The sequence below is a fragment of the Haliotis rubra genome, unplaced genomic scaffold (assembly GCF_003918875.1).
Source record: "Haliotis rubra isolate DU_JTF1 unplaced genomic scaffold, ASM391887v1 Scf372, whole genome shotgun sequence".
NCBI classification, from domain to species: domain Eukaryota; kingdom Metazoa; phylum Mollusca; class Gastropoda; order Lepetellida; family Haliotidae; genus Haliotis; species Haliotis rubra.
Window position 1 is genome coordinate 1016998 of NW_025767049.1, and position 27547 is coordinate 1044544.

At 38.2% G+C, this 27547-nt stretch overlaps 1 protein-coding gene across 1 annotated transcript in view; it reads right to left on the bottom strand.

The window, feature by feature from the left end:
* The window catches only part of LOC124286023 (probable methyltransferase-like protein 24), a 51448-nt gene extending 28877 nt beyond the window's left edge, over positions 1 to 22571 (bottom strand). The window contains exon 1 of the mRNA XM_046722339.1: positions 22400 to 22571. Coding sequence (XP_046578295.1) covers positions 22400 to 22532 — 133 coding nt within the window. The 5' untranslated portion in view covers positions 22533 to 22571. The remainder of the gene's footprint in view (positions 1 to 22399) is intronic.
* Positions 22572 to 27547: the final 4976 nt, after the last annotated feature.

Genomic DNA, 27547 nt, shown 5'->3' on the forward strand with positions numbered 1-27547 from the left:
CAGATGGTATTTCAAACCAGCATGTAAAGTATGCTGGTCGGTCTGTTATTGACCATATTGTTTCACTATTTACTGCCATTATATCGTTTGAATATGTACCAAATGCATTTAGTGTTGGTAATGTTTTACCAATTCACAAAGGAAATGGTAAAAGCAAGCATGAACCATGTAATTATAGAGGTATCACTCTTACGCCTGTGCTCTCAAAACTTTTTGAAAGATTACTGCTTAAAAGAATTGAAACATGGACAAAAGCAGAAAACGACTTCCCCCACCCTCTCCAGTTTGGATTTAGGATTTAGTGCCAGTTTTGTAAGAGTATCCAAGGCCTTTCAAAACGTAGATCAATCACAATAGCCAGAGACAGTCTCGCCCTGGTCACACTGTGAAGATATATGCACCAGAAGTCCTTGCTATTTCTCGGTAAACTATGTAACAGTGATACTGAATTTGTCTTTAAGAAAGTGCTTGTGCATCACTGGAGAAAGAGCGATTTTGCAAGTCATCGCCAATCTTCCACATGCTTAATCTTGTCACAATGTATATGTATTACCTAGATATGCATATATACAACTATGTAAACCAATCTTCCTTCTTAACGAAGGCTGAGTGGTCTGTACTGGTTAAAGAAAGAATACTTAAAGCTGAGGATTCACATGTTGCTTCTGTAACGAGGTTGAGACTTAACCTTGAAAGATATCAGACTATAAGATATCCTAAAAATGTTCACAGACTATGGTCTGCATGCTATAAAATGCCAGAGTGTTCCAATAATATTGCTGCTTTTTTACGTATCAGTACACTGAGCATTCAATCTCTTGTGAATGTGGCATAGTTGCCTATGATATTGTAAAACATTTATTTCTACACTGTACTCTCATACAAAGTAGCACAGCAAAAATAACTTGGTTTCCGCAATGCGGAAACCTGGTGGAAAGTGGACTGAAACTTAAGTTTCCACCTAGAATCCAGTGAGTTTCCGTTTTTTTACATTGAGTTTCCGCAATAACGGAAAATTACAATTACCCACTTTCTAAGGGTTTCCGCAAGGTTTCCGTTACCCACACTCCAACAGGTTTCCGCAAGGTATCCGTTACCCACACTCCGACAAGTTTCCGTTGAGTTTCATTTAACTTTGAATCCATCAGGTTTCCGCAAGGTTTCAGTTATTAATAAGACTCCAACAGGTTTCCGCAGAGTTTCAGTTACCAACTATTCGACATAGTTTCCGCATAATTTCAGTTACCGGTTTCATGTTCAGGTTGACAGGTTTTCATATGCGTTTCAAAGAACCAAATTTAAACATTCTTCTTTACTCATATCATAAACTCTTGTTAAAAACAATATACCGGTAAGCAATTTGTTATCATGACATTTACTTAAAAGAAAAACAGAATATATAATAAGATTCATTGTTTTATTTTCTCAACATGAATATGAATTAGCATTTAAGGCAAATAAAGATCATACATATAACTAGTAATATAGCACTAAAAAAACAGGGCAAAACATTTTGGCATAACTCAATCCAGTTTAAGAAATCATATATCATTTATAACAAATGGTAATTTTTTCATCAGTTAAACTTTCATTCACTTATTATCTTGAAATAGCATGTTAGATATGAAATGTATTTCTAAAATCATGCTAATGGTGAAAAATAACATTAACATACAACTTAACACAGTAATAAAACATAGCTGTATCGGACATTTATTTGCACGCCTTGGCATTCAGCCACACACTCTATGTCACAACTATCGCCAAACATCCACTATGATATACACCATACAATAACACAACATACAGCTTATAATACAAAAATAAAATAAAAAATTACATTATGAAATTGAAAATAAATTCAATTATATTGCAAGAGTTGGTCAGTTAGCCCAATAAGGGGCATCCCTGGGTGGAGATCCCTCCGGTTGATTGGATGCCTCATCCTCGTCCTCACGTTGGCCATGACGAGAGCAGTGGAGGTGTAGATTCTTTCCAAGTCCAGTGTCGTCGTGTATGCCCTAAGCTTGCTGGACTCCCAGACAAAGGGGACGGAATGCAACTAATTGACGTCATCTTCGTCACTCACGACTGGTGATGTCATGTCTATGGTGAGTGTTGTCGCTACCTTTTTCTTTCGTCTATCTGGCCAATCGATAGATGCAAGTCTGTTTAGGCGTTGTGCAAGTTTCTGAAAATGGCAGGTAATAACGAATTACTAGGTTATTTTGATAAATTACACAAACATCAATCAACAAGAAACTGACAATGCCAAGGATGATTTAAAATGAGTAATCCAAAACGAAGTTTGAATAAAAGAGAACTAAATTGAACAATCACACTTTGCACTAGTTTTCTCAAAACTCAAATTATGCAATTCATCACACTTCATTGACCGAATGAAATATCTTATTTTCTAAAGAGGACACACAATCTATACAAAATTTGCTCTGAAGTTACATGCTTCCCAGTCCAGAGGTAGTAATACGTTATATATATATATGAACATTTATTGCATTTTCTATATAGTAATAATGATACTAGTAATAGATTTCCATCAAATTGCTATATTCAATCTCTTACAGTTCGTATTGAGCCCATTTCTGGTGTCCCCCGCCGTGATGTTGCTGGAATATTGCTGAAAGCGGCGTAAAACCAAAATCAGTCAGTCAGTCGTATTGTTGAAGGCACAAGTATATTCACCCAGTAGTGACTGTATGTTTACACCATTAAGTCTTTGAGGTGTATTTAGAAGTGAATAATGCAAGACATGACAGTTTACGGATGTCAACGTCTTTATTAGGTAAAACACAATGTTTGGAGTGAATGCTTACACCTGACGAAGGGGTAAGCATTCACTCTGAAACATGTTTTCACATAATAAAGGAGTTGACATCCATAAACCTTGTCTCTACACTATTAATTGGAAATTATTTACTATTTATAATGAAAGTCACTACAGATAGGTCAAAATTACCTTCACATGTTACTGCTGACCATCCTTGATCATTTGTTATAAAGTCTCCAGACTCATCATCAGCTTTGCTGAAAAAAAATAAACAATAACACGTTACTTTTCTTTGCATTTCCCCATTCATTCATTCATTCGAGTTTTAAAAACAACTTAAACCTGCAGCGACATTTATACCAACAAGCAAACTACAGATTTATCACTTTAGGTTATGCAATCAGTAAGTGAACGGCCTGACATAAACATCCTGATGAATGAAGTTTAGTTATCTCATGTGACATAACCTTGGAGTAATTACGGTATTGTAAAATCAAGGGGTCAGTTTGACTGCAATTTCACACAGGTGTGAAGTTAAGATTTATTTGGTCCAATTTGAAATCATGATTAAGTTACCGGTTATTCAAATCCATTTGCAAATGCAACTTTAGTACGGTTCATGGTTCATTTTGTGAAAATGTATCTAGGGAAGCATAATAATAAAATATTCAAAGTGAAATTATGTCTATGTTTCGTAGTACCATAAACACATACCGTCAGTAAGAGAGGGTGATCTTTTCCTCCAGGAGTAGTCGTGACACATGTTTCCTCACAACAGCCTAAATGAATAAAACAAATCCATTAATATATAATCTATTTGCTATATTTTCAAAATTGTAGTATATTTTTAGATAGACTTATTTTACTTCACCAACCTTAGTTCGAGCAAAACAGTTTATACAGTCATGGGACTTAAATATACGTCCGTCGGCAAAATTCTCATAGACTTGCATGCTATTTTTGCAGGTTGTTAGGAAATGATCTTGGCCACAGATACATAATTTTCCACATTGTAGTTACATGAGCAACATATATATACAACATTGCGTATTCTTTCCCCATGGACCGCCATGTTAAAAATTGCCATAACCATGACACGCACTGAATTGAAAATAAAACGGAAATTACGTCTTTGTAGTTGAGATGATTCATGACCCATGTGCAAAATATGAACAATATCAAACGGATATTAAATAAATGCAAGACATATTTCTAGCTGCACCAAATTAACATGTAAGTCGAATAATGCATAGTGACGAATACCTATGGCCAGTGGCTGTAATTCGATAGATTAGCTTGTTTACCAATCCAGATTTCTGTACGTAAAGTAAATAATTCATTAAACGTTATTTGACAACAAAATAAATTGGTCTTACCTGACAGGGGCGTGGTACTGCGAGTTTTCGCAGCCATTTCCATCTTTCTTTCCAGGTAGCGAATTCTCTCTTCCAGTGCTTTGAGGGAAACTGAGGCGGCTATGAAAATGGCGTCTCGCAAAGACTCACGGGAAAAACACTTTGTTGTTGTTTTTAATCTAAATCTAGCATTACAGTTTGACAATATCTTTCCGCGTTATACAACAAAATAAACATACACTATACACCTAAAATGTCAGCTGTGTGTTTTATAATAATTTAGGTAGTCTCGCGTGGACGTGATCCGGTCGCCATTGTTTTATTCGTTTACATTGCCGACATCAAAGGGGACCGTGAAAGGTCGAAATGAGCAGATTGAATGTGAGTACCCAAAGTGACAACAGTGGGCTGTTATGGGCTTAAGGGTCTTTTCATCGGATTATGGGCACTAATTGCTCCTCCTCAGTGTCAAGCATCAACATGTAGGCCTAGAGATAATTAACAGTGAATAAATCTGAAAACATATTCACGTTACTTTAATAGTCCTGGGTGCCGTTCCACTAACCGATTTTAGGCCGATTGTAGCCGGTCCCGATCTTACGATCCGATCCAAGCTTAGATCGAGACTCTTTCGTGCGATAGATAGAGGAATCCGAGGCACGAGTTATCTCCCTTTGCATAGTCTAGCAAATGATGGAAGTAGTTTACGAACCAACTGAATGAGTGAGTGAGTTTAGATTTACGCCGCACTCAGCAATAGTCCAGCTATATGGCGGCGGTCTGTAAAAAATCTAACTAAGATGCATAGCGTTCACTAACATGAGCGTTCATGTTAGTGAACGCTATGTATCTTAGCTATAAATAATCGAGTCTGGACCAGACAATCCAGTGATCAACAGCATGAGCATCGATCTGCGCAGTTGGGAACCGATTACATGTGTAAACCAAGTCAGCGAGCCTGACCACCCGATCCCGTTACTGGCCTCTTACGACAAGCATGGGTTATTGAAGTTCAATATTCTAACCCGGGCCTTCATTGGTATTTTTCCAACCATGTGTAAACGTGGAGAAAAAGCTGGAGCAAAATATTAGGGTAGTCAGCACCTTGGTTTCAAGTGCAAGTGCGTGTGAACGCTGGGTATCAGGCATAATATAATAATAATAAATGCATATTTATAGTGCGCCTATTCCACATCCTGGGGCATGCCTCAAAGCGCCATGTACAGATAATTTACACGAGAGTATTTACAGCCGAGATTATAAGTAATAAACTGAGAACAGGTTTTAAGTCTGACTTTAAAATGTCAATTGTGTCAGAGCTTTAATATGTGCCTGAATAACACGCGGCCTGCCTTTAGAATCCCCCACCTAATATGCGCAGTGAAATGAAGCATATTCGTATCTTTTTGCTTCAGAACATTGTTCACTTCACGGCTACACCGACTCGCTCGGTTGTGTTCCCATGACGACAGTGGTCAGACTGGCCTGACATTTGTAAGGCTTCAGTGCGGTGTTTGTTTACATCACAGAAATATACAAATTCATTTCATGGGGGATTTTAGGGGACGCTCACGGTGAAATGCTCGCTCTTATTTTTCACATAGAATAGGAAAGCCACCATTTTGGTTTCTGTACGATTGATTTTAGCTATCCTAAGTTGGTCATGAGCAACTTAGACTTTGGATCTTAACTTTACGATTGACTTGGGTAAGATTGGTTAGTGAACGGTATGCCGATCGTAACGTCACGCTAAGATTGGGATTTTAGGGTTTACGATTGGCGTAGGGCTAAGATCGGTTAGTGGAACGGCACCCTGATCGAGCTTCATGAGTCCTACTCATGAGAACTTGTGTTAGTGACAAATAGGTGATTTTTCAAAACCCTGTCAGGAGTAGGCAATATACGAAAATATTTTGCTGGACGTAAACTTCATCATGTAAGTAATTTACCCATTGAGATCCAAACATGCAAGTGTATTAGACATGCTTATATCATGTTCATTCTTTTCAGCTCTACACCTAGATATACTATTCCCATGTATTATAAGTTAAATTATCTAATTTTTGTATATATTGCTAGCTTATATGTAATGTCAGCTCAATATATCCGAGTGAGTGAGTTTAGTATTTCGCCGCACTCAGCAATATTCCAGCTATATGGCGGTATTTATCCAATTAAACCAGTTCATCTATTTTATCATTTTCATACCATTAAAACAATTATTACATATACTTTACACTCATAGCTTTGTGTAATAATTTGTGTAATCAATTATTAAACCTCTTAGCCTTACAATGCATTGACACAAGTCACGTATAACATTTCTAAAAGAATCATTGTTTCAATTTACAGATACGTTTTGTGGATCTAGGGACTTGTTGGAGATTGACAAGAGGCTTGGCTTGGTAATCATTTATAGTTACACCCTACCATGCTCCTAATTTCATTAAAGGAAATCTTAAAACAATATTTTTTATTCATCAGCATTTAGTCAAAAACAAGTAAACACTAAATAGATACATAGAATAAATTTCTTTATCTTTGTGAAAAATATAATCACTCAAAATGTAACAGTGCGTGGATTCCAGTGTAATTATAAGTTGATATGTTTTTCAGTTCCAAGAAGAAGACCAGTTTTCTGTCCGCACTGCCAGTCGCTTGTTTCAAGGAAACAAGGAATCCGTCTGGAATGGACGGCAGTTTCTCATCAGGTTAGTCGTCAAAGATACTTCACTTCATAGGTTTCACTTAACGACTTCAGTTTGATCTGTCCCTTTGTTATCCATCATATATCAATAATGAATATATTTAATTATTGTATATCAAATATGTAACTGTAAGTGTAAGTGAATAAGTTGTGTTACACATTTTACAGTTTTTAAATTAAAGTAAAGGTCACATTAAAAAATTTTTTTTGTTATTATATTGCTGTGAATGTTTCTTTAGAGGGTTGATAAAACTAAGAAATACCCACGATTTTTCATTCATGGGAAATGTTAGGTTTTGTATGCTTTTCTCAGTTGAGTTGGTCATTTCAATTTGAAATGAATAAGATCACATATATAATAAGGTGTTACATTCAGTGTTTAAACATGATTCGTATCTATTTAAAATATGTATGTACCGTTTTACCTATTCTTAGATTTCAGTTGGCGATTTGGTAGTAGATGTTACCTTGAATATGAGTACAGTAACAGTAATAAATATTACCACAATTTGCTTCAGAATACTGGGTTGGCTACTATTTTCTGGTACCAATCAATCAAATAAGTGACATGTCCAATGGAAGATACAATATACATGTATACTACAGATCTTTCCTTTGTGATTGTGAAAAAAATCTTTTGGGTACATCTACAAATTAGTCGTTCTAATTTGATAATTTCATTGTGATCAGATATACCACTATGCATGTTTTTGAATATGTATACATGTGTTACTTTGGCTGTTTTTGTAGTTTTACTAAGCATTGTATGTATTGTATTTGCAGGATGATGCAGAGTCTGTGTGGGACGATGAGCATGGCAACGATGTTGTGCCAGACATCAACCAGGACTCTTCATATTCACCCACAGATCTTAAGTAGAGCATACACCATCTGTTTGCGGTTGTGGACTGGTTCAAGCCTTGTTGTAATCAACTTGGTTATATTTCCCCTTTCTCTGTGTGGCAAAACAAATGTCTCAACTCAGGCTCTGCTTCATATGTACCAGATCAGAGGATTGCTGTCAGCTCAGTATGAGTGCAACAGAAGCTTCATGATTGTCAGCAAGTTGCCAAGTCTTTACTATGTGAGATTGTTAGTGTGTATATGTTAAGATACATTGAGGCAGCTTCAAATGTACACTTCATGTATATGGGCCCATGACCTTCATACAATAAATATTTGAATTTGAATTTAAAATCTGTTTAATAAATACCACAGCAAGTATGTTATGCCTGCACTAGTAGACATCATTTCATCATATGCATAAAATGTTGTAGGGTTTTGACATATTTGTATTTGCATATTCATACAAGTTGTGTTCTCCAATGCTTAAGATTCCCTCTTGATGTGGCTTCTCTCATACATACATACATACATACATACATACATACATACATACATACATACATACATACATACATACATACATACATACATACATACATACATACATACATACATACATACATACATACATACATACATACATTTTTGGGTTCTGTTGAAATGTGAGCTATTCAAAATAATGAAACAGATGAATCATATCAGTGACTGTGTTACTGTGTTTGTTGTTTTTCGTGTACAATGTAATAAATGGTACATTCACAAGTTATGCAGAATGGCAGTGAGTTACAAAGTCACATCGGCAGCCATATCGTGAAAGTCGTAAATCTAAATTTGTAAATGTGTACATGAAATAAAAACAAACTTATATACCTACCTGTCTTCTAAGGACAGTAAAATAACTAGTCTATCACAAATGTACACTAAAACTGGCATGTAACCATAAACACTTTAACGGTACAGTATAAAATGGGCTATAGATTGCCAACACCTGAAGGTTGATCAACATACTAGGGACTACGGGAACGTACAGTACTTTTGCTTCCTGCATGGACCCTAGCTGGATTCTGTATATAGAAATTATCTTGCAAATGTAACAGTAAGTAAATATTGTCCCCCAATGGAACAGCACAAAGTTAAGTTTGCCATTTCATCTAAGCTGAAACCAACAGAAACCTAGCGGAAACCTACATTACCCAGTATTCAAAAGGTTTCCGCAATAGCGGAAACTAAGTCATTTTGCTATGAATGTTTCAGCGAACTGAAACTAAATGGAAACGCATAATGATAGTTTCAGTTGTAGAAACTTGACGGAAACCTAGATTTGTTAGTTTCAGTTTTGTAAACTATGCGGAAACTCGCATTGTCTGTTTCCGGATACTGAAACCTAGCGGAAACCTACATTACCCAGTATTAATTAGGTTTCCGCAAGAACGGAAACTAAGTTATTTTTGCTGTGTAATATATATATATATATATATATATATATATATATATATATATATATATATATATATATAAAACCTATGTTACAACCTGCTGTATCTTCGACTTCGGAGGCAATAAAGATTATCTATCTATCTATCTATCTATGGTGAATTTGGAGTGACTACATACCTTTCCGTGAAACAATTAAGTAATGAAACAATAGGCAAGAGCTTTAGATACAACTGATAGCTCATGACAGGTAATTAATGACAGATGGTCGGATTGGGGTGTGCTGATAGTTATAGCCCGGGAAAGCCACTTTTAAGAAAACAAGAGTTGAAAATGGTTTGGCTCAACCGGCAATGGGTATGGTTGAGTGATCGTGTGAATGTGGGTCTCTCGGCAATGCGCTATTAGCTAATCCATGTTACAGTAAATAATGCAGATTTTTTAATATCGCTCTAAATTAGCCGAATTAAGTCAAAATGAATTGAAATTTGTGTCATGATGTTTATAAACATACGCTCATTCATTTACAACCTTCAAAACATGGAAAAACATGTATTTTTAGTAAAAGTCAATATTCTCGCCCATGGGCGAGTTTTTTTAATATCGCCCTAAGTTAGTCGAATTAAGTCAAAAAGAGTTAAATTTGTGTCATGATGCTTATAAACATACATTCATTCATTTACAACCTCCAAAACATGAATTCTGATCGAAATTTAACATTCTTGCCCACGGGCCAACATATTTTTCGCCCATGGGCGTGATTTTTTAATATCGCCCTATGTTAGTCGAATTAGGTCAAAATGAGTTGAATTTGTTTCATGATACTCATAAGTATACACTCACTCATTTACAACATCCAAAACATGGAATAACATGTATTTTGAGTAAAAGTCAATATTCTCGCCCATGGGCGAGATTTTTTAATATCTCCGTGGTGTAGTGGTTAGAGCGTCCGCCCGGAGAGCGGAAGGTCGCGGGTTCGATCCCCGACCGCTTCATACCAAAAGACGTTAAAATATGGTACTTGTTGGTCCCTGCCTGGCGCTCGGCATTAATGGGTACAACAAGGACTGGTCGGCTCGGAGTCAGTATACTGTGTCTGAGTGGGGTATTCATGCTTCACTGCGGCATGGTATCTCAGTGGGCTAGCACTATAAAACCAGCTTCAGTCTGGGCTAGAACAAGCAGCCGCACATACACATACACACGCATGCACGTCGTCATATGAGTGAAACATTCTCAAGCACGATGTAAAACCCAATTTCACCCCACTTCACCTCCAAAACATGAATTCTGATCGAATTTAAACATTCTCGCCCATGGGCGAGATTTTTTAATATCGAGATTTTTTTAATATCGCCCTAAGTTAGTCGAATTAAGTCAAAATGAGTTGAAATTTGTTTCATGATGCTTATAAGCATACACTCATTCATTTACAACCTCCAAAACATGAATTCTGATCGAAATTAAACATTCTTGCCCATGGGACAGTGAGTTTAAATTTAAAGTTTTGTAAAAAAAAAATTTCATCCTTGGCTTATATTCATAACAACTGCATGTTTAATTTCGTCAAATCCTTTGTCAGAAAGTGCCCACAGTGCGGAGAGTTTCTGGACTTTTGTGAGTCCAGAATTAAATTGTGACATGTTAAGTAAATTTTTCACAAAACGTAATAAAACGTTCTTAATGCAATAAATGTTGCTTGATATGAAATTAACTTTTCAAGTGTAAAATTGTGGTATTACGACTTATTTTGAAGTAGAAATATTTGAGAAGCCCAAAGTTGTTAACATGTGACGTGACATGAAACATGGCTACTAGCATCGGGGGCAATTGTAACACTGTGTTACAACTGCCCCCATGTAATTTTCCCTTATGTTATGATAATGAAGCAAATTATGATGTCGGTTTTATGTTAGTTCTTTACTAGTTTCATCATAGTAGAACATTTTCAGTCTTATGTTGATAGTATCAGCCCTCGGGAGAAAGTTTTTGGTGTTAGTCTTTGTATCCTATTTTGGGCATACGAAAACAAGAATTTTAAACTAAAAACATTTTAAATGTTGATGGTGACAAAGGTTTAATGTTTATCCATTTCCACCTCATTTGATCAAGGTAACATGTTTCCACATTTCATTTGATTTTATTTGGAAAATAACAGACTCTTACATTCGAACCTTCTTTGTTACAATTGCTCGGGGTCAATTGTAACACTTGCAGTCATTGCATTTGATACGTAATAATGACCGTGAATTTTAAATGACTCCGAGTTTTAGAGCCAAGATGCCAATGTATTAGTTAGTACCGATAAACTTTGTGAGCGGTCGACTTATATCGAATTACATGAACTTAAGTAAAAAGTGTTACAATTGACCCTAGTCTCCCCTAATGTGTGCTTGACATTTTCTACGCACGTCGATCTGGTTGGAAATGTAGTTACCGATGTTAGGATTTCAACTTCTTCAACGTATTGTTGTATGTGTCTTGGCGGTGGCCTACATACCACGCTCCACGAATATTCAGCCATTTATTGAACTGTCAAAAGACGGGTGTTGGTAAAACAATAACGGTTAGCGCTTGTGGGTGCAATGTAGGCTAGTGGGCTCTTCAAACCTCTCCCTTTGTACTCGGCGGGTGTGTTTTGTGCCCTCCCGCGCGCTTGTGTGTTGTCTTGGTCACCGGGTCAGGGGTCGTGGGTCGAGGCGGTGTCAGCCCGATCTGTCGACAAATGAAAAATAGGATGTCCCTAACTGTCGACAAAACAAAAAAGGCCGCGTCGTTCGTTCCGCATGATTGCTGAGGTAGGACGAAAAATGTCAATCTACGGGAGCGTTATACATTACTACTCAAGATGATAGACAGGTTCACAGGTGATAAGGTTGTCCGGTTTTTTTTCTGTGTTTCCTATGTCCCGCTCACACTGAATTTTCATTCGGACGTGAAATACTAAAACGATTTTTTAAAAATGTATGTTCTGATGTAATACAATATTCCAGCTGATAACCATTACAGTCAGATATCTTTTCAAACGATTGCTTCAGTCCGAAGTAAAGCATCCCAGTCACATCATGAATGAATTTAAAGACCATCACCATATTCTTAATTACAGAATAAGTTACACAAAACCATTTTCTCATTTGTAATCCTTTCCCCTGTTCGCTCTCACGCTGGTTGACGTTGGATATGATAAACACAATAACATTGAGGTGGTCTAACCGATCTATGACACCGACGCTGAACTCGACGGTACATAAAAACATAACTTTTTTATGATCGTGTAGACTAAACGAAAACGTATAACAACAATTTTAAAGATTATGTGATCACGTATTGCCAACAAATATAAATATTTCCTGAATGTATATTGCAAAACGAAAACGCACTCTTCCTTTTAAAAGCAAAGCCAGATCCATACTTAAACTAAGTTATGCCACTAACGTATTAGTCATTCATGTACACAAATGTCACCCCGTCTGTTTTCATGATAAATCGGGTTTACACGTTACGCCTGAAGCGGTCTGCTAAAGTTCTCCCAGAGTGGCACAGTGTTTGTCATGGAGGACGATCACAACGACAGCATTTTATAATGCAGCATTTTTATTCATCTACTTCTCAAAAACACCTGCGATGGTTCAGGAGAAAAGAATATAATCAAGATCAAAATATGAATATAGATGATATAAACACAAATGATGAAAATATTAAACTGACTATTTCTGATACTCTTTTAGAAACATTTTGAATGAAAATAAGAGGAAGTACTATATCATACTCCTCATTCCGTAAAAAAACATAAATCAAGGAAAACGTTAGAACTGGAAGAAACTATTGCTAAGCTAGAAGATAATATTGGAGATGATCTTCAAAATGTAGACGAAAGCCTTCTATTATAATTATCTAAAGCAAAATTAGGACTAGAAAGCATTAAAGAGGAAGAACGTAGAGGACAAGAAATAGGAAGTAGAATCAGATAGTAAGAAGAAGGTGAAAAACCAAAAATGTCTTGTCATTTAGAAAACAGGAACTACACCAGTAAACTTATTACAAAAATTGAAAAAGATAATGGTGATATTATTGTAGATGGTACAGACATTTTACAGGAACAAATGAAATTTTACAATAAACTAAATGCTATGCCTGAAAATGAAACACATGATATATCAACCCCTACACTAGACGATGTGTTACAAAGGTCACTAGAGAAACCTATTGGAATAGAGAACCTGTTAAAAAATAATAAAAGTCCAGGTATTGATGGCTTTAGTGTAGATTTTTTAAAGTTCTTCTGGAAGGGTTTAGGAACATTGGTGTATAGGTATATCCTAGAGGTGTTTACCAATGATAAATAAAGTTTAACAATTAACCAAGGCATAATTACAGGTATACCTAAGCCGGGCAAAGATAGGACATAGTTAAAAAACTGGAGACCGATTACGCTCTTAAATATACAATATTAGATATTAAGTTCATGTGTATTGCAAACAGACTCAAACTAGCTTTACCAGCCTTAACCAAACAGGATTTATATCGGGTAGGTGTATAAGCGACACTATTCGTTTGTTGTATGATATTATTTTTGAAACTAAATTAAGACAACAACATGACCTTTTGGTATTAATTGACTTTGAAAAAGCATTTGATACTGTCTCGAAAACGTTTATACTAAACGTGTTAAAAACGTTTTAATTTGGAACAAATATGATAAAATGGATTCAAATATTATTAAATAATAATCAATCCTGCGTATCTCAGAACGGCCATCTTTCCCCATTTTTCAATAACGAAAGAGGTTGTAGACAGGGTGACCCGATGTCCCCATATCTGTTTTTATTAGTCGCAGAAATATTGGGGATAATGATCAGACATAATATAGAAATCAAAGGTATTGTTTTACATGATAATGAACATAAGATAGGACAGTATGCGGATGATACAGAATTGTTTCTAGAAGGGTATGAAAAAAGTTCACAGGCAGCAATGAATACTCTAGACACTTTTTACAAAATGTAAGGACTATGAATGAATAAACAGAAAACAAAAGCTGTATGGCTAGGCTCTTCGGCAGGGAGTAGGCTAAAATTATATAACAATCTTCAACTAGACTGGGAAGAAGGTAATTTTGATGTTTTGGGAGTCACATTAACTGCAGAGCTGGAGGACCTATGGGTAATTAACACACGCAAAAAGCTAGATAACATTAAAAGTATAATAGGAAACTGGTGAAAACGCAATTTAACCTTAATTGGCAAAATAATAGCTATTAAATCTCTAGCATTATCAACACTAGTACATATATTTACCGCTTTACCTAACCCATCAAAATCTTTCATCAAAGATCTTAATAAGATACTTTTTGACTTTTTATGGAATGGCAAAAAAGATAAAATCAAACGAGAAACTATAATGCGTGATTATGACAAAGGAGGACTTAGAATGATAGATATCACTTCATTTGTCACATCCTTAAAATTATCATATCTCCAAAGATATATTAAAAATAATGAACATATACAACATTTTCCTGTAGATGATATATTTAAACTTGGAGCTAATATTATTACCTTTGTTTCACCGGAAAATCCTTTTTGGCAAAATGTACTAGAATCTTGGAATGTTTATTATAGATTGTATAAATTTGAGGGAAACAAGGTAGATGATATTTTAGCAGAACCATTGTGGCTTAACCACCAATTTACTCATCCAAACTTCATTATTAAGTCATGGTTTTCAAAAGGACTTTGTACTATTAGAGATATATGTGACTCCAAAGGTATGATGTCTTTCGCATTAACAAAACAAATTTGAATTGAATGGCACAGTACTACACTACAATAAAATGTCAAATTGAGAAAATTTATATCTAATGGAGATTTCATTGGAGAAAATATCAATATTCCAAACCCTTTAAGAAATATGTTAAAATATTCTAAAGGTTGTGGGTACTTTTACGATACTTTGATACAGAAAGACAATCTACCTCACGTCTGTACTAAATGGAAAACCCAATTTCCAGAAGATATGAACTGGAAATCTATATTCACTAAATTTAGAAAATGTACTAATCATGTTAAATTGATAGATTTTCAATAACAATTTATTCACAAGGAAATTTACACCAAACATGAGTTGCAATAAATGAAAATTGTTGATGATGATGTTTGTTCGTTCTGCACGGAAGAAAGGGAAGATCTAGAACACGTGTATTATTACTGTCAGCATACCAAAAACTTCTGGTATTACTTTGAAGCTTTTTTGAAAGACAAAATACCAGGCTTTGTCCTAACTAAGACCACAATCTTTTTTGGTTCCCAACACTCAGATTATCTTATAAATCATATCATTCTCCTAGCCAAGAAATACATACATAATATGAGCATAAAAAATAACATTCCTGTATTTTGGAAATTCAAGATATCTCTCAAGGAGATAATGAAAATAAAAAGATATATTGCAACAAAAAAAACAATAAAGAAAATAAATTTGAGCTAAAATGGAGACCACTGGTGGGTATGCTTCAATAGTTCCAGCCTCAGTATATCTTTTGGTATAACATGCGAAAATGTATTTGACATTTAGATATTTGACATTTAGATACTTGACATTTAAATGCATCTAGATCAAATAAATATGGTGTATATAAAGACTTTGTTAATCTATGTATACTCTTGAACTGAAATAGGCTTCAATAGTTCCAATCTCAGTGTATCTTTTGGTATAACATGCGAAAATATATTTGACATATATATATATTTGACATTTATATAATTGACATTTAGATATTTTACATTTAAATGTATCTAGATTGAATCAAGGTGGTGTATATAAAGACTATGTTAATATATCTATACTCTTGAACTAAATAAAAATATTTGCAAGAAAAATGTGCATTTTGTATTTAACACCATGTGGGTTATACCGTACAAATAAAACATAAAACAAATTTTTTGGGTGCATTTGTACTTTGTTCAAATGGATCCTTTTAATTATGCATTTCAAAGCAGCTAAGTATTGTGCAGGGTCTGTAAGTGTGAGGATCCGATTTGGTGCTTTGCCCCTTATAGACGTATGAAGCAAGGGAGCCATGTAGAAGGCAACGTTACTGAAGAAAATAAACTGAAATAATCGACGAATAAATTGTCAAAGGAATAAACGAATGAAGTCATCCTCAAGTTTGTTACATCCTGAGGCTTTGCTACCAACCTCATCTACGTGTCCCCATGTTGCTGAGATTGCTTTGATATTAAAAAAAGAGTTTATCCAACCAATATATATATTTATAAAACGCCAAAACCAGAGAATAACCAGTTCCTTTGAGCGCAAATGTCAATTGAGCGGTGATAAATATATAAATACATCTCCAAAAGTCAGTGACCACATAATGTGTAAATTAGCGTGCGTGTGTGTGTGCATGCGTGCGTGTGTGTAAGACACGTTAGGTACCTATGTACTACATACCTACTAACTATAACGTTCTTGTTCTGTTTAAATACCAAACACATAGATCGTGCAATACATAAAAATGTGAGAACTAGAATTACAAGTGAGATTTATGTTATTGTTGCCTTGAATACTGTTTTAAGTACATGAGCATGGTTCCGACAAACCCAGAAGCACAGGTTTGTCACGTTAGGGATATAAGTAATAGTACAAACGAAAGGTATGTTGGATTTTTTTTATCCCAGGTGGTTTCGTAATAGAATTTGTTGTTAATAAAAATGCTGTCTTGGATTTTTGTGTGTGTCATGAAACAAACAGGATTATTCATGCAAACAATAGACGCATAGTGATGTGTCTGTCTTTAACAAACTTGTCCAGCTGCTGTAATAATAGTTAAGCGATTTCATTATGAACATGGCAACAATTCTATCACGATTATCATCATAAACACTGTAAACACTATTATTGGAAAGAAGAGTCATATGCTAACATATAGGAAGTGATATGTACGGGAACACCAAATGTAATATTTGATGTAAGAAGTATTACAAATAATTTGTCCTGTCTTTACAAACAGAACAAATATCAAACATAGTCTACATAATAATAATAATCTACATAATAATAATAATGATTTAGACAACCATTTGTTATCAAGCATGTCCTAACGCCTACGTAGAGCTGTAGTACTGAGTTTACGTGTTACTGTGGATTTGAAAATCACCGGTCCTACCAGTTCAGCAGGATGTGCCGAACGTTTCGTGAACACCTGCTATCAAAACTTTTTGATAGTGATACATAAACATACATTCAGAATTGTCCAATCGACTCTGCTTTCAGAAGACATTTCTTAAAGGTCACATGCAACCAAAATATCAAACATAATTAAAACCCAATTATCACGTATTCATGACATATAGTATACATTGCTGATTATGAAAAACCATATAAACGAAAGTGTACAATCGCAAATCAAAAGTGCAATATTTTGTACTTGGGTTTACTTCCCTAGAAACGAAGCAGCCGCGATACCGAACCCATTCAGAGCGGGTGGGTGTGCACTCAAGTGTAACGGCTGGTTCATTTGCAGATGCTCTCACGGCTCATTGTGTGTGTATATTTAGAGATGTTGGGTTTTGTAAATACATGCTCATTTTTTGTGTATAACATTTTGCAATCAACAGACATCATAACATGTCATGTGTACAAGTATCACACCTGCCTGTCTGTGTAATTACATAACGTGACAGAGACCGGACCCGGGCCATTTATCAATGCGTTTTGTTTATGGTGTATAGCCTGATAGGTGTTAAGTTCAAATTGCATGTGGTCAGTGATCGAAGTTGTGTATTGAATATTGTCATTAGCAGACGGGCAGGCAGACACATAGGTGTCAATAAAATTGAGTTGTCACAGACATTGAGTTTTGTCTGTGACAACGACATATCTATATCACAGTTAGAAATTCTGTCAACGCTAAATAATGACATTGCTAAGTATCGAACTGAGAAAGTGACTCGGTAAGAAGAACGTGTGGTGAAATAGACAAATGCAATTATATAAACAGTTAAATCGGTAATCTACTGTTATAACATATAAAAAGCTCGCGCCTGTGAAATATCAACAAAATATTAGAAAAATAGCTCACATCAAAGCCTTCACCGAGTATTCACCGGACAACCCGCTTCCAAGCTGCGCCAACCTATTTCACTGCGCATGTGCTATGAGTGCAGCCCAGCTGTTGAAACCACTTCAATTCCCCCAAGCGCTGGGGGAAAATTAGTGAATCGTTTGAACTCCGATTTCGCGCGTTTTTTTTCATCGCGTTATTTTTCAACTTTATAAGTTGAATTTGCATTTTTGATGATTTGTTTCGGTAAGTCCATACCGATAGGTATCAGAATCTGCAAAGTTGTGTTTTACGTTGTATGTGACCTTTAAGCAATTTGAGGACTTTGTCCTTGCTATTAAGTTTTTGTCAAGAATGATCCCCTACCAACGTGCACAGGATAACGATCTTTACTAGATTCTGGTGTCTCAAGTGTTCTGTCTCTGGTGTCCTCCAATATTGCTGGAATATTGCTAAACGGCGTAAAATCAAACTCACTCTGTCTCTGTCAGAAAATGTTCAAGTCTGACGTTATTCCCGATGATCGATCACAACATTCACAGCCTAATCCCCTACATGGCGTCATGATGGATGTATGTTGACTGACTTTGGCAGACAGCACCACATTGTTTCGAGTCAGTCGATCGTCTCCTGTATTGTAGGTCACACTCAATACCTGTCACCATCGAAATTCTCAAAGAGGACTGCATCTGTCGAGTCTTCATTAGGTAATAATAGATTCATGTATGAAGTCTAAAATGCACAGGGACACATCAAATGATAACACATCAGTCACAGACACGACAGTATTGTTACGTGTGTAAGAATTATTGTCAATGGGTACATCTTGAAACAAGTGGTGAACTCTTGAATTTCTTTCTGACACTGGAGCTCTTCGTCAGCGGTAACTGACCTAGCTTAATTTCACAGATAGATAAAACTTAGATTAGTGTAACGTAGGGCTAGCAGAGTGAGCAATACCTTCAAACCTGACAAACTCACATCTCACACTGTCAACAGTTTCCCTCAGCAACAGTGGAAACACATTAAGTAGGTACATTGTCATTTCTTTCATGGGACTTTCTAATCAGATTGACATGACAAGGTTGCATCTTTTTACAACAGCACAACACATTTAGCACAACACAGCCAGTATCATTGCCTTTCCTATCAATTACAGATTGTACCTGACAGTAATGGCTGACCAGAAACTGGCAAAAACTTTAAATATGTCTCTTGAGACTTCTTGTCATAATGTACTTTCATCTTATCCTGGGATTCTTTCAGAGTATCCTCGGCAATGTCACAAGCTTTCGAAAACTTAGTCTGAAATGATGAAACACAGATCAACAAACTCATTTCAGACTTATAATTAATCCATTACCACTTCACGTGCTTCAAGTATGGCCAAAGACAAGGTCAACTGACTCCCTGAAAGCCAACAACAACAAATGAATGCCTTCATCACGTCCTCAGCCTCCACGGAGAAACTCCTTGTTATATTCTTAGGAGTCTTATGAAGTCTCTCTAGAGCACCCTGAGATTCAGGATGATATACATTTAGACTTCACACGAGTCATGCCTAACTGATGCATAGCGAGTTGGAATACACCTGACATGTAACTGGAAATCTGTCTGAATAGGTAAACCAAACATTGCGAAAAAACGTCTTGAAACAAAGCCTGGATAATGACCTGAGCTGTAATTTTCCGTAAAGGAATAGCCTCTTGGAACCTTGTGGAGCGGGAAAGGGTTTTTTTAAATGGCGCAGCTGTTATTTTTTTGATTGGGTATACCAACCATTTTAGGCGCATGGCAGGTTTTGTAAAATTCTGCCACATCGTGCCTGAAGTTAGGCCAGTTTTGTCACATGTTTTGTTCACATCTAAATGAGCTTCACGTACCAAACTTAAAACATGTTTTGCTAGGAGTGAGTGAGTTAAAATTTAAAGTCACATCGGCAGTATTTCAGCCATATCGTGAAAGTTGTAAATTCATAAATGTAATAATGAATATAAACAAACTTATATACTTGCCTGTCTGCAAAGGACAATAAAATAACTAGTCTATCACAGATTTACACTTGAAACTAGCATATAACCAAAAAACTCTATTTCTATCTTCAACAATGCAATAAAAAATGGGCTATAGATCAACATACTAGAGACTATGGGGACTTACAGTACCCTTGCTACCTCCATGGATTTACACCACTCCTTCAGATGTTAGCGATTTGGCAAATTTAGCCATGAATAAAATGAACACATATCCTACGATTAGAATCATGGTACGAAGAAATGTACTTTGAATGACGTGGTTTTGCACACCCTCTCAGGGGGGACTGTTTTGATAAGAATTTAGATGAACGATCTGATCTAATACCCACATTCATTATCAACAGGTACATCTGGCGGTCTCCATTTACTCATCAAACGCGAAAATTGAAAAAATAGCAAACTGGACCCTTGCCATCTTCTTCAAAACAACTTTGAAGCCAAAGTAATCTCCCTCGACAATGTAGACAGATCCATGATCCATGAAAGTGCCAGCCAAATTGGAATCATTCTCAGAAGATATGTTCCTAGGCTCAGCACGAGCAACAACACCGGAAAACAACAGGATCAACCAAATATTTCTCCCCTGCTAAATCATTCCCAATAAGCAAGTCCACACCTTTGATAGGGAGAGTACCTGGGAAGAACCGGGTTAGAATTGGCCTTCAGTAACCCATGCTTGTCGTTAGAGGCAACTAACGGGATCGGGTGGTCAGGCTCGCTGACTTGGTTGACACATAAAAGAGAAGTTGTTTGATATTGATTATTCTAACTGGTATTCACAACTATGGGATGATACTGGCCGTTGTAACGGTAACAAACTGCGAACGTTCCGGCTGTTTAAGACCTCTTTATCAGTATCAACATATGCCCGCACTATTTTCAATAGATCTCAACGAAGTATCCTGGCCAAACTACGATGTGGAACTTTACCTCTGGAGATTGAACTTGGTCGTTTCTCACGGCCTAAAACCCCTCTTGAACAACGACTATGTAAATATTGTAAGAATAGAGCAGTTGAAGACGAGGTCCATTTTTTATCGAAATGTAATATATATTCCGATATAAGGTCAGTTTTATGGCAAAAGGCACGCTCTCTTAATCCTCTGTTTAGCTTGATGACTCCTGTCGACCAGACTATTTTTATTATGGAATGTGATAACCTAGTATATTCCTTAGCTGCTTCAGTGTTACTTATGTTTAAAAGAAGAACATTATTATAACATTTGATATTACACCATCCATCTTTTCTCTAAGTTTTACTATGTGTGTATAGGGATATATTTTATCTATGCATTGTTTTATGGATTTTATGTGTCTCGTAGGCCTGTAAAGGCCGGGCAGATGTTTCATATGTGATACAGAAGATTTTATATATTATGTAAACATCTGCGTGACACAATAATAAAATAATTTCTCTCTCTCTCTCTCATATCAACATATCTTGGTTGCGTAGATCGATGCTCCCCCCCCCAACACACACACACACATACGCGCACAGCATGAAAAAACACACGTACACATCATCACACACATGTACACACTACAAACATCACGCACTCATATATGCACAAAATTACATTCTACAGCCATCAGATACAGGATTAAATGTCGAGGTCTGTTCTCCCTCTAAGGAGTTTAACTAGGATGCTACTGTCATCGCCTCACATGGCCAATTCTGGCACTTCCATTTCAGTAATGTACTTATTTCAAAACTCAATTTTCACAATGTTACTCTGGATTTCGAAAATAAAATTGAAAATAAAATTGAAAACTTTATCTGAAACAAGAAAAATATCTATTAATTTGTATTTGTATCCAAATTACAAACCTGTTTTGGGTAAGATGTGGAGAGGATAATAGATAAGCAGCTGAAAGCTCATCAAATGAAAGTTTAAATAATGGCATATGTCTCATACTTGAATATATAATAATGTCTCTATACACACAATGATTTTAAAACCTGTATCAATGCAGTGACAGGCAAACTGGAGGTGAAAATTGGTGCCACGGGGGAACCTGAGCAAATCTTCACGTGCTTAATTCAGGGCTTTAGCACTGTAGAATGGACTGGGCGGAAGGGGAAATGATGCGCTTCGGGGACTGTGAGACAGCCTACTTTCATTCAAGAGGCAACTTGTAACTGTAGTGAACAAATAACTGTATTACCTTGATTTGAGATGCCGCTTGGGTGCTTCTCCGCTGTGTATCCAGTCTGATCGCGTGTAGAATATAGAACAAATACTGCAAACAGTAGAACACCCACGAACGCAGCAACCACTGTCTTCATAGCGAACGCCATGTTCCCTCATAAATATGACGTGCAACGTTGAGTGATGTGTTGAACCTGGAGTCACGGACATAAAGCCGTGTGTCACATGCGTTTATTACCGTCACGTGTGGTGTTCCTCACTTCACTTGCCTTGACAACAAGACGGGAACCAATCACACCTCTGTACACGGAGACTTAATAACTCATCTAGTTGATCTTTCAAAAGCCAATGCAACGTGTCTGCACTTGCCTCTATCTATTTGATCTCATGAATAGCACAATATGTCCCCTTTACCATGTCCCAATACAGGGGAGGATACAGTTTTCTGAGAAAGGGGGTGGGGTGGGGTGGGGGGTGCAAGGGTGCGCCGGATACAGTTTTCTGAGAAAGGAGGGGTGCACCCTTGCACCACCACCCCCCTCTCTGGATCCGCATATGCAATTTAATACCATGTGTCAGTTTACCTGTTCCCCTGTGCAGTCCGACATGTGTCTGTTAGTCCTACTTGTGTATGTGTCTGTTAGTCCTATTTGTGCATGTGTTTGATGTCAGTCACAGTCCAATGTGATGTGTCTGTTGACAAGTATAGCGTAAATTCTAAAGTGGTGTGTCCGTTCACCTCATCTTCTGCACAACCCAATGTAATGTGTCCGTATCCTGTACGGTCCAATATGTTTAATACTCTAGGAATATGATATCGGGGGACACCAGAAATGGGACGAGCGAACGCTTTCACCACTAGGCTACCCCACCTGTGTGGACGTGAAATGGGCTATTGATAAATTGGATGGGCAAAAACTGACGTGTGTTGTGCCCTTAAACGCACAATGGTCTTAAGTGCACAGAAATCATGAATATTCATGAGTGGGCGGAGCTTATGTCACTACGTCACATACACGGCACAGTATCTTCCGCGGAACTAGTAGAGGGAGTTGACCTATGCTGCTTCGTCTGTTATTGCCTTATACAATGTGACAGCTACAATATGCATATGATGTATATGTAAACATGAAGTATACGTGCCGTTTATTCAATATAATGTGCTGTATTGAAGTTTTGCGACGCAACCTCCCATGGTGAAGGAGTTCAAGCGAGAAAGCCTCCTCGAGAACAACCACGGTACCTTGCGTTGCGATGGAAACATTCACATGTCAATATTGTCATTGCTCAGTCCTGACTTATCATAACTCTCCAACCAAACAGAATAACATCTCTTGTCAACCAACTAAATACTTATACAATACATATGTTCATGTACGTACATATTGCCAGATCTAATTAAACTCCACGTATTTCAATAGCGTCAGCTCTGATAGGGCGTCTTATGAAGGAAGGAAAGGTTACCCAGGCAGGCCAAAGTATCCAAAGCTACCTTTCCATGGCTATCAAGGCACTACAAAATTGAAACAAATATTTGAGATATATATCCCAGGGTAACCTATCATGGCAACAAATATTTCGGGAATTTGGGTAGTGTATCTGAAGTACCTGAGGAATCCCTCCAAATGGTAAAATTACTAGTTTCTGGTGTGAAGGTGCAGATAAATATATTAAGGATAAAAACAACAACACCATGTCAACACCTCGGCCAGTTTAAATGTCTGGCAAAGTATATCCCTCCAAAGATACCATACTGCCAGGGTGTTTTGGTACTTTGGCAAGTCTTACTGAGTTTACTTATTGCCAGTTAAAATCACTTTCAATTATTTCCAACTTAACTTCCCTCTAAAGTAATTAATATCAAATCATTTTCATGGCATTTTCAACACTCCTTTCAACCTGATCCCTTTGACCATGTACAACCCCTCTAGACTGAAAAATTTCATTCAATCTCTACCCCATTTCAGCCTAGCTGGGCCGCTTCCTCGGCGCGTCAAGGCGGACAGTCAGTGTGCACCACAGAGGTTCTGCCAGCTGCCCAGGAGAGCTTCATCCAGCCCCAAGCACCCCAGGGGACTGGTAGGAAATGAAATGCATGTTGTTTTTGCTGTGCCTTTTTTAAAAAGGTCCATTGTGCATTTAAGGTTTTCTGTGCACTTAAGGTTTCCTATAGCAGTCCTTAAGTGCACAGAAAACCTTAAATGCACAATGATGTCTTGGCCCCTCCCTGGACCCTCTTGGCTGTTTTTGGCTGGTGCAGAGGCCCCACCTGATCCCTTTGACCATGTACAACCCCCTCTAGACTGAAAATTTCATTCACTCTCTCTCCCATTTCAGCCTAGCTGGGCCGCTTCCTCGGCGCGTCAAGGCGGACAGTCAGTGTGCACCACAGAGGTTCTGCCAGCTGCCCAGGAGAGCTTCATCCAGCCCCAAGCACCCCAGGGGACTGGTAGGAAATGAAATGCATGTTGTTTTGCTGTGCCTTTTTTAAAAGGTCCATTGTGCATTTAGGGTTTTCTGTGCACTTAAGGTTTCCTATAGCAGTCCTTAAGTGCACAGAAAACCTTAAATGCACAATGATGTCTTGGCCCCTCCCTGGACCCTCTTGGCTGTTTTTGGCTGGTGCAGAGGCCCCACCTGATCCCTTTGACCATGTACAACCCCCTCTAGACTGAAAATTTCATTCACTCTCTCTCCCATTTCAGCCTAGCTGGGCCGCTTCCTCGGCGCGTCAAGGCGGACAGTCAGTGTGCACCACAGAGGTTCTGCCAGCTGCCCAGGAGAGCTTCATCCAGCCCCAAGCACCCCAGGGGACTGGTAGGAAATGAAATGCATGTTGTTTTTGCTGTGCCTTTTTAAAAAGGTCCATTGTGCATTTAAGGTTTTCTGTGCACTTAAGGTTTCCTATAGCAGTCCTTAAGTGCACAGAAAACCTTAAATGCACAATGATGTCTTGGCCCCTCCCTGGACCCTCTTGGCTGTTTTTGGCTGGTGCAGAGGCCCCACCTGATCCCTTTGACCATGTACAACCCCCTCTAGACTGAAAATTTCATTCACTCTCTCTCCCATTTCAGCCAAGCTGGGCAGCTTCCTCGGCGCGTCAAGGCGGACAGTCAGTGTGCACCACAGAGGTTCTGCCAGCTGCCCAGGAGAGCTTCATCCAGCCCCAAGCACCCCAGGGGACTGGTAGGAAATGAAATGCATGTTGTTTTTGCTGTGCCTTTTTTAAAAAGGTCCATTGTGCATTTAAGGTTTTCTGTGCACTTAAGGTTTCCTATAGCAGTCCTTAAGTGCACAGAAAAACCTTAAATGCACAATGATGTCTTGGCCCCTCCCTGGACCCTCTTGGCTGTTTTGGCTGGTGCAGAGGCCCCACCTGATCCCTTTGACCATGTACAACCCCTCTAGACTGAAAATTTCATTCACTCTCTCCCCATTTCAGCCTAGCTGGGCAGCTTCCTCGGCGTCAAGGCGGACAGTCAGTGTGCACCACAGAGGTTCTGCCAGCTGCCCAGGAGAGCTTCATCCAGCCCCAAGCACCCCAGGGGACTGGTAAGAAATGAAATGCATGTTGTTTTGCTGTGCCTTTTTAAAAAGGTCCATTGTGCATTTAAGGTTTTCTGTGCACTTAAGGTTTCCTATAGCAGTCCTTAAGTGCACAGAAAACCTTAAATGCACAATGATGTCTCTTGGCCCCTCCCTGGACCCTCTTGGCTGTTTTGGCTGGTGCAGAGGCCCCACCTGATCCCTTTGACCATGTACAACCCCTCTAGACTGAAAATTTCATTCACTCTCTCTCCCATTTCAGCCTAGCTGGGCCGCTTCCTCGGCAGCGTCAAGGCGGACAGTCAGTGTGCACCACAGAGGTTCTGCCAGCTGCCCAGGAGAGCTTCATCCAGCCCCAAGCACCCCAGGGGACTGGTAGGAAATGAAATGCATGTTGTTTTTGCTGTGCCTTTTTAAAAAGGTCCATTGTGCATTTAAGGTTTTCTGTGCACTTAAGGTTTCCTATAGCAGTCCTTAAGTGCACAGAAAACCTTAAATGCACAATGATGTCTTAACCCCTCCCTGGACCCTCTTGGCTGTTTTGGCTGGTGCAGAGGCCCCACCTGATCCCTTTGACCATGTACAACCCCCTCTAGACTGAAAATTTCATTCACTCTCTCTCCCATTTCAGCCAAGCTGGGCAGCTTCCTCGGCGCGTCAAGGCGGACAGTCAGTGTGCACCACAGAGGTTCTGCCAGCTGCCCAGGAGAGCTTCATCCAGCCCCAAGCACCCCAGGGGACTGGTAGGAAATGAAATGCATGTTGTTTTTGCTGTGCCTTTTTAAAAAGGTCCATTGTGCATTTAAGGTTTTCTGTGCACTTAAGGTTTCCTATAGCAGTCCTTAAGTGCACAGAAAAACCTTAAATGCACAATGATGTCTTGGCCCCTCCCTGCACCCTCTTGGCTGTTTTTGGCTGGTGCAGAGGCCCCACCTGATCCCTTTGACCATGTACAACCCCTCTAGACTGAAAATTTCATTCACTCTCTCTACCCCATTTCAGCCTAGCTGGGGCAGCTTCCTCGGCGCGTCAAGGCGGACAGTCAGTGTGCACCACAGAGGTTCTGCCAGCTGCCCAGGAGAGCTTCATCCAGCCCCAAGCACCCCAGGGGACTGGTAAGAAATGAAATGCATGTTGTTTTGCTGTGCCTTTTTAAAAGGTCCATTGTGCATTTAAGGTTTTCTGTGCACTTAAGGTTTCCTATAGCAGTCCTTAAGTGCACAGAAAACCTTAAATGCAATAATGATGTCTTGGCCCCTCCCTGGACCCTCTTGGCTGTTTTTGGCTGGTGCAGAGGCCCCACCTGATCCCTTTGACCATGTACAACCCCTCTAGACTGAAAATTTCATTCACTCTCTCTCCCATTTCAGCCTAGCTGGGCCGCTTCCTCGGCGCGTCAAGGCGGACAGTCAGTGTGCACCACAGAGGTTCTGCCAGCTGCCCAGGAGAGCTTCATCCAGCCCCAAGCACCCCAGGGGACTGGTAGGAAATGAAATGCATGTTGTTTTGCTGTGCCTTTTTAAAAGGTCCATTGTGCATTTAAGGTTTTCTGTGCACTTAAGGTTTCCTATAGCAGTCCTTAAGTGCACAGAAAACCTTAAATGCACAATAATGATGT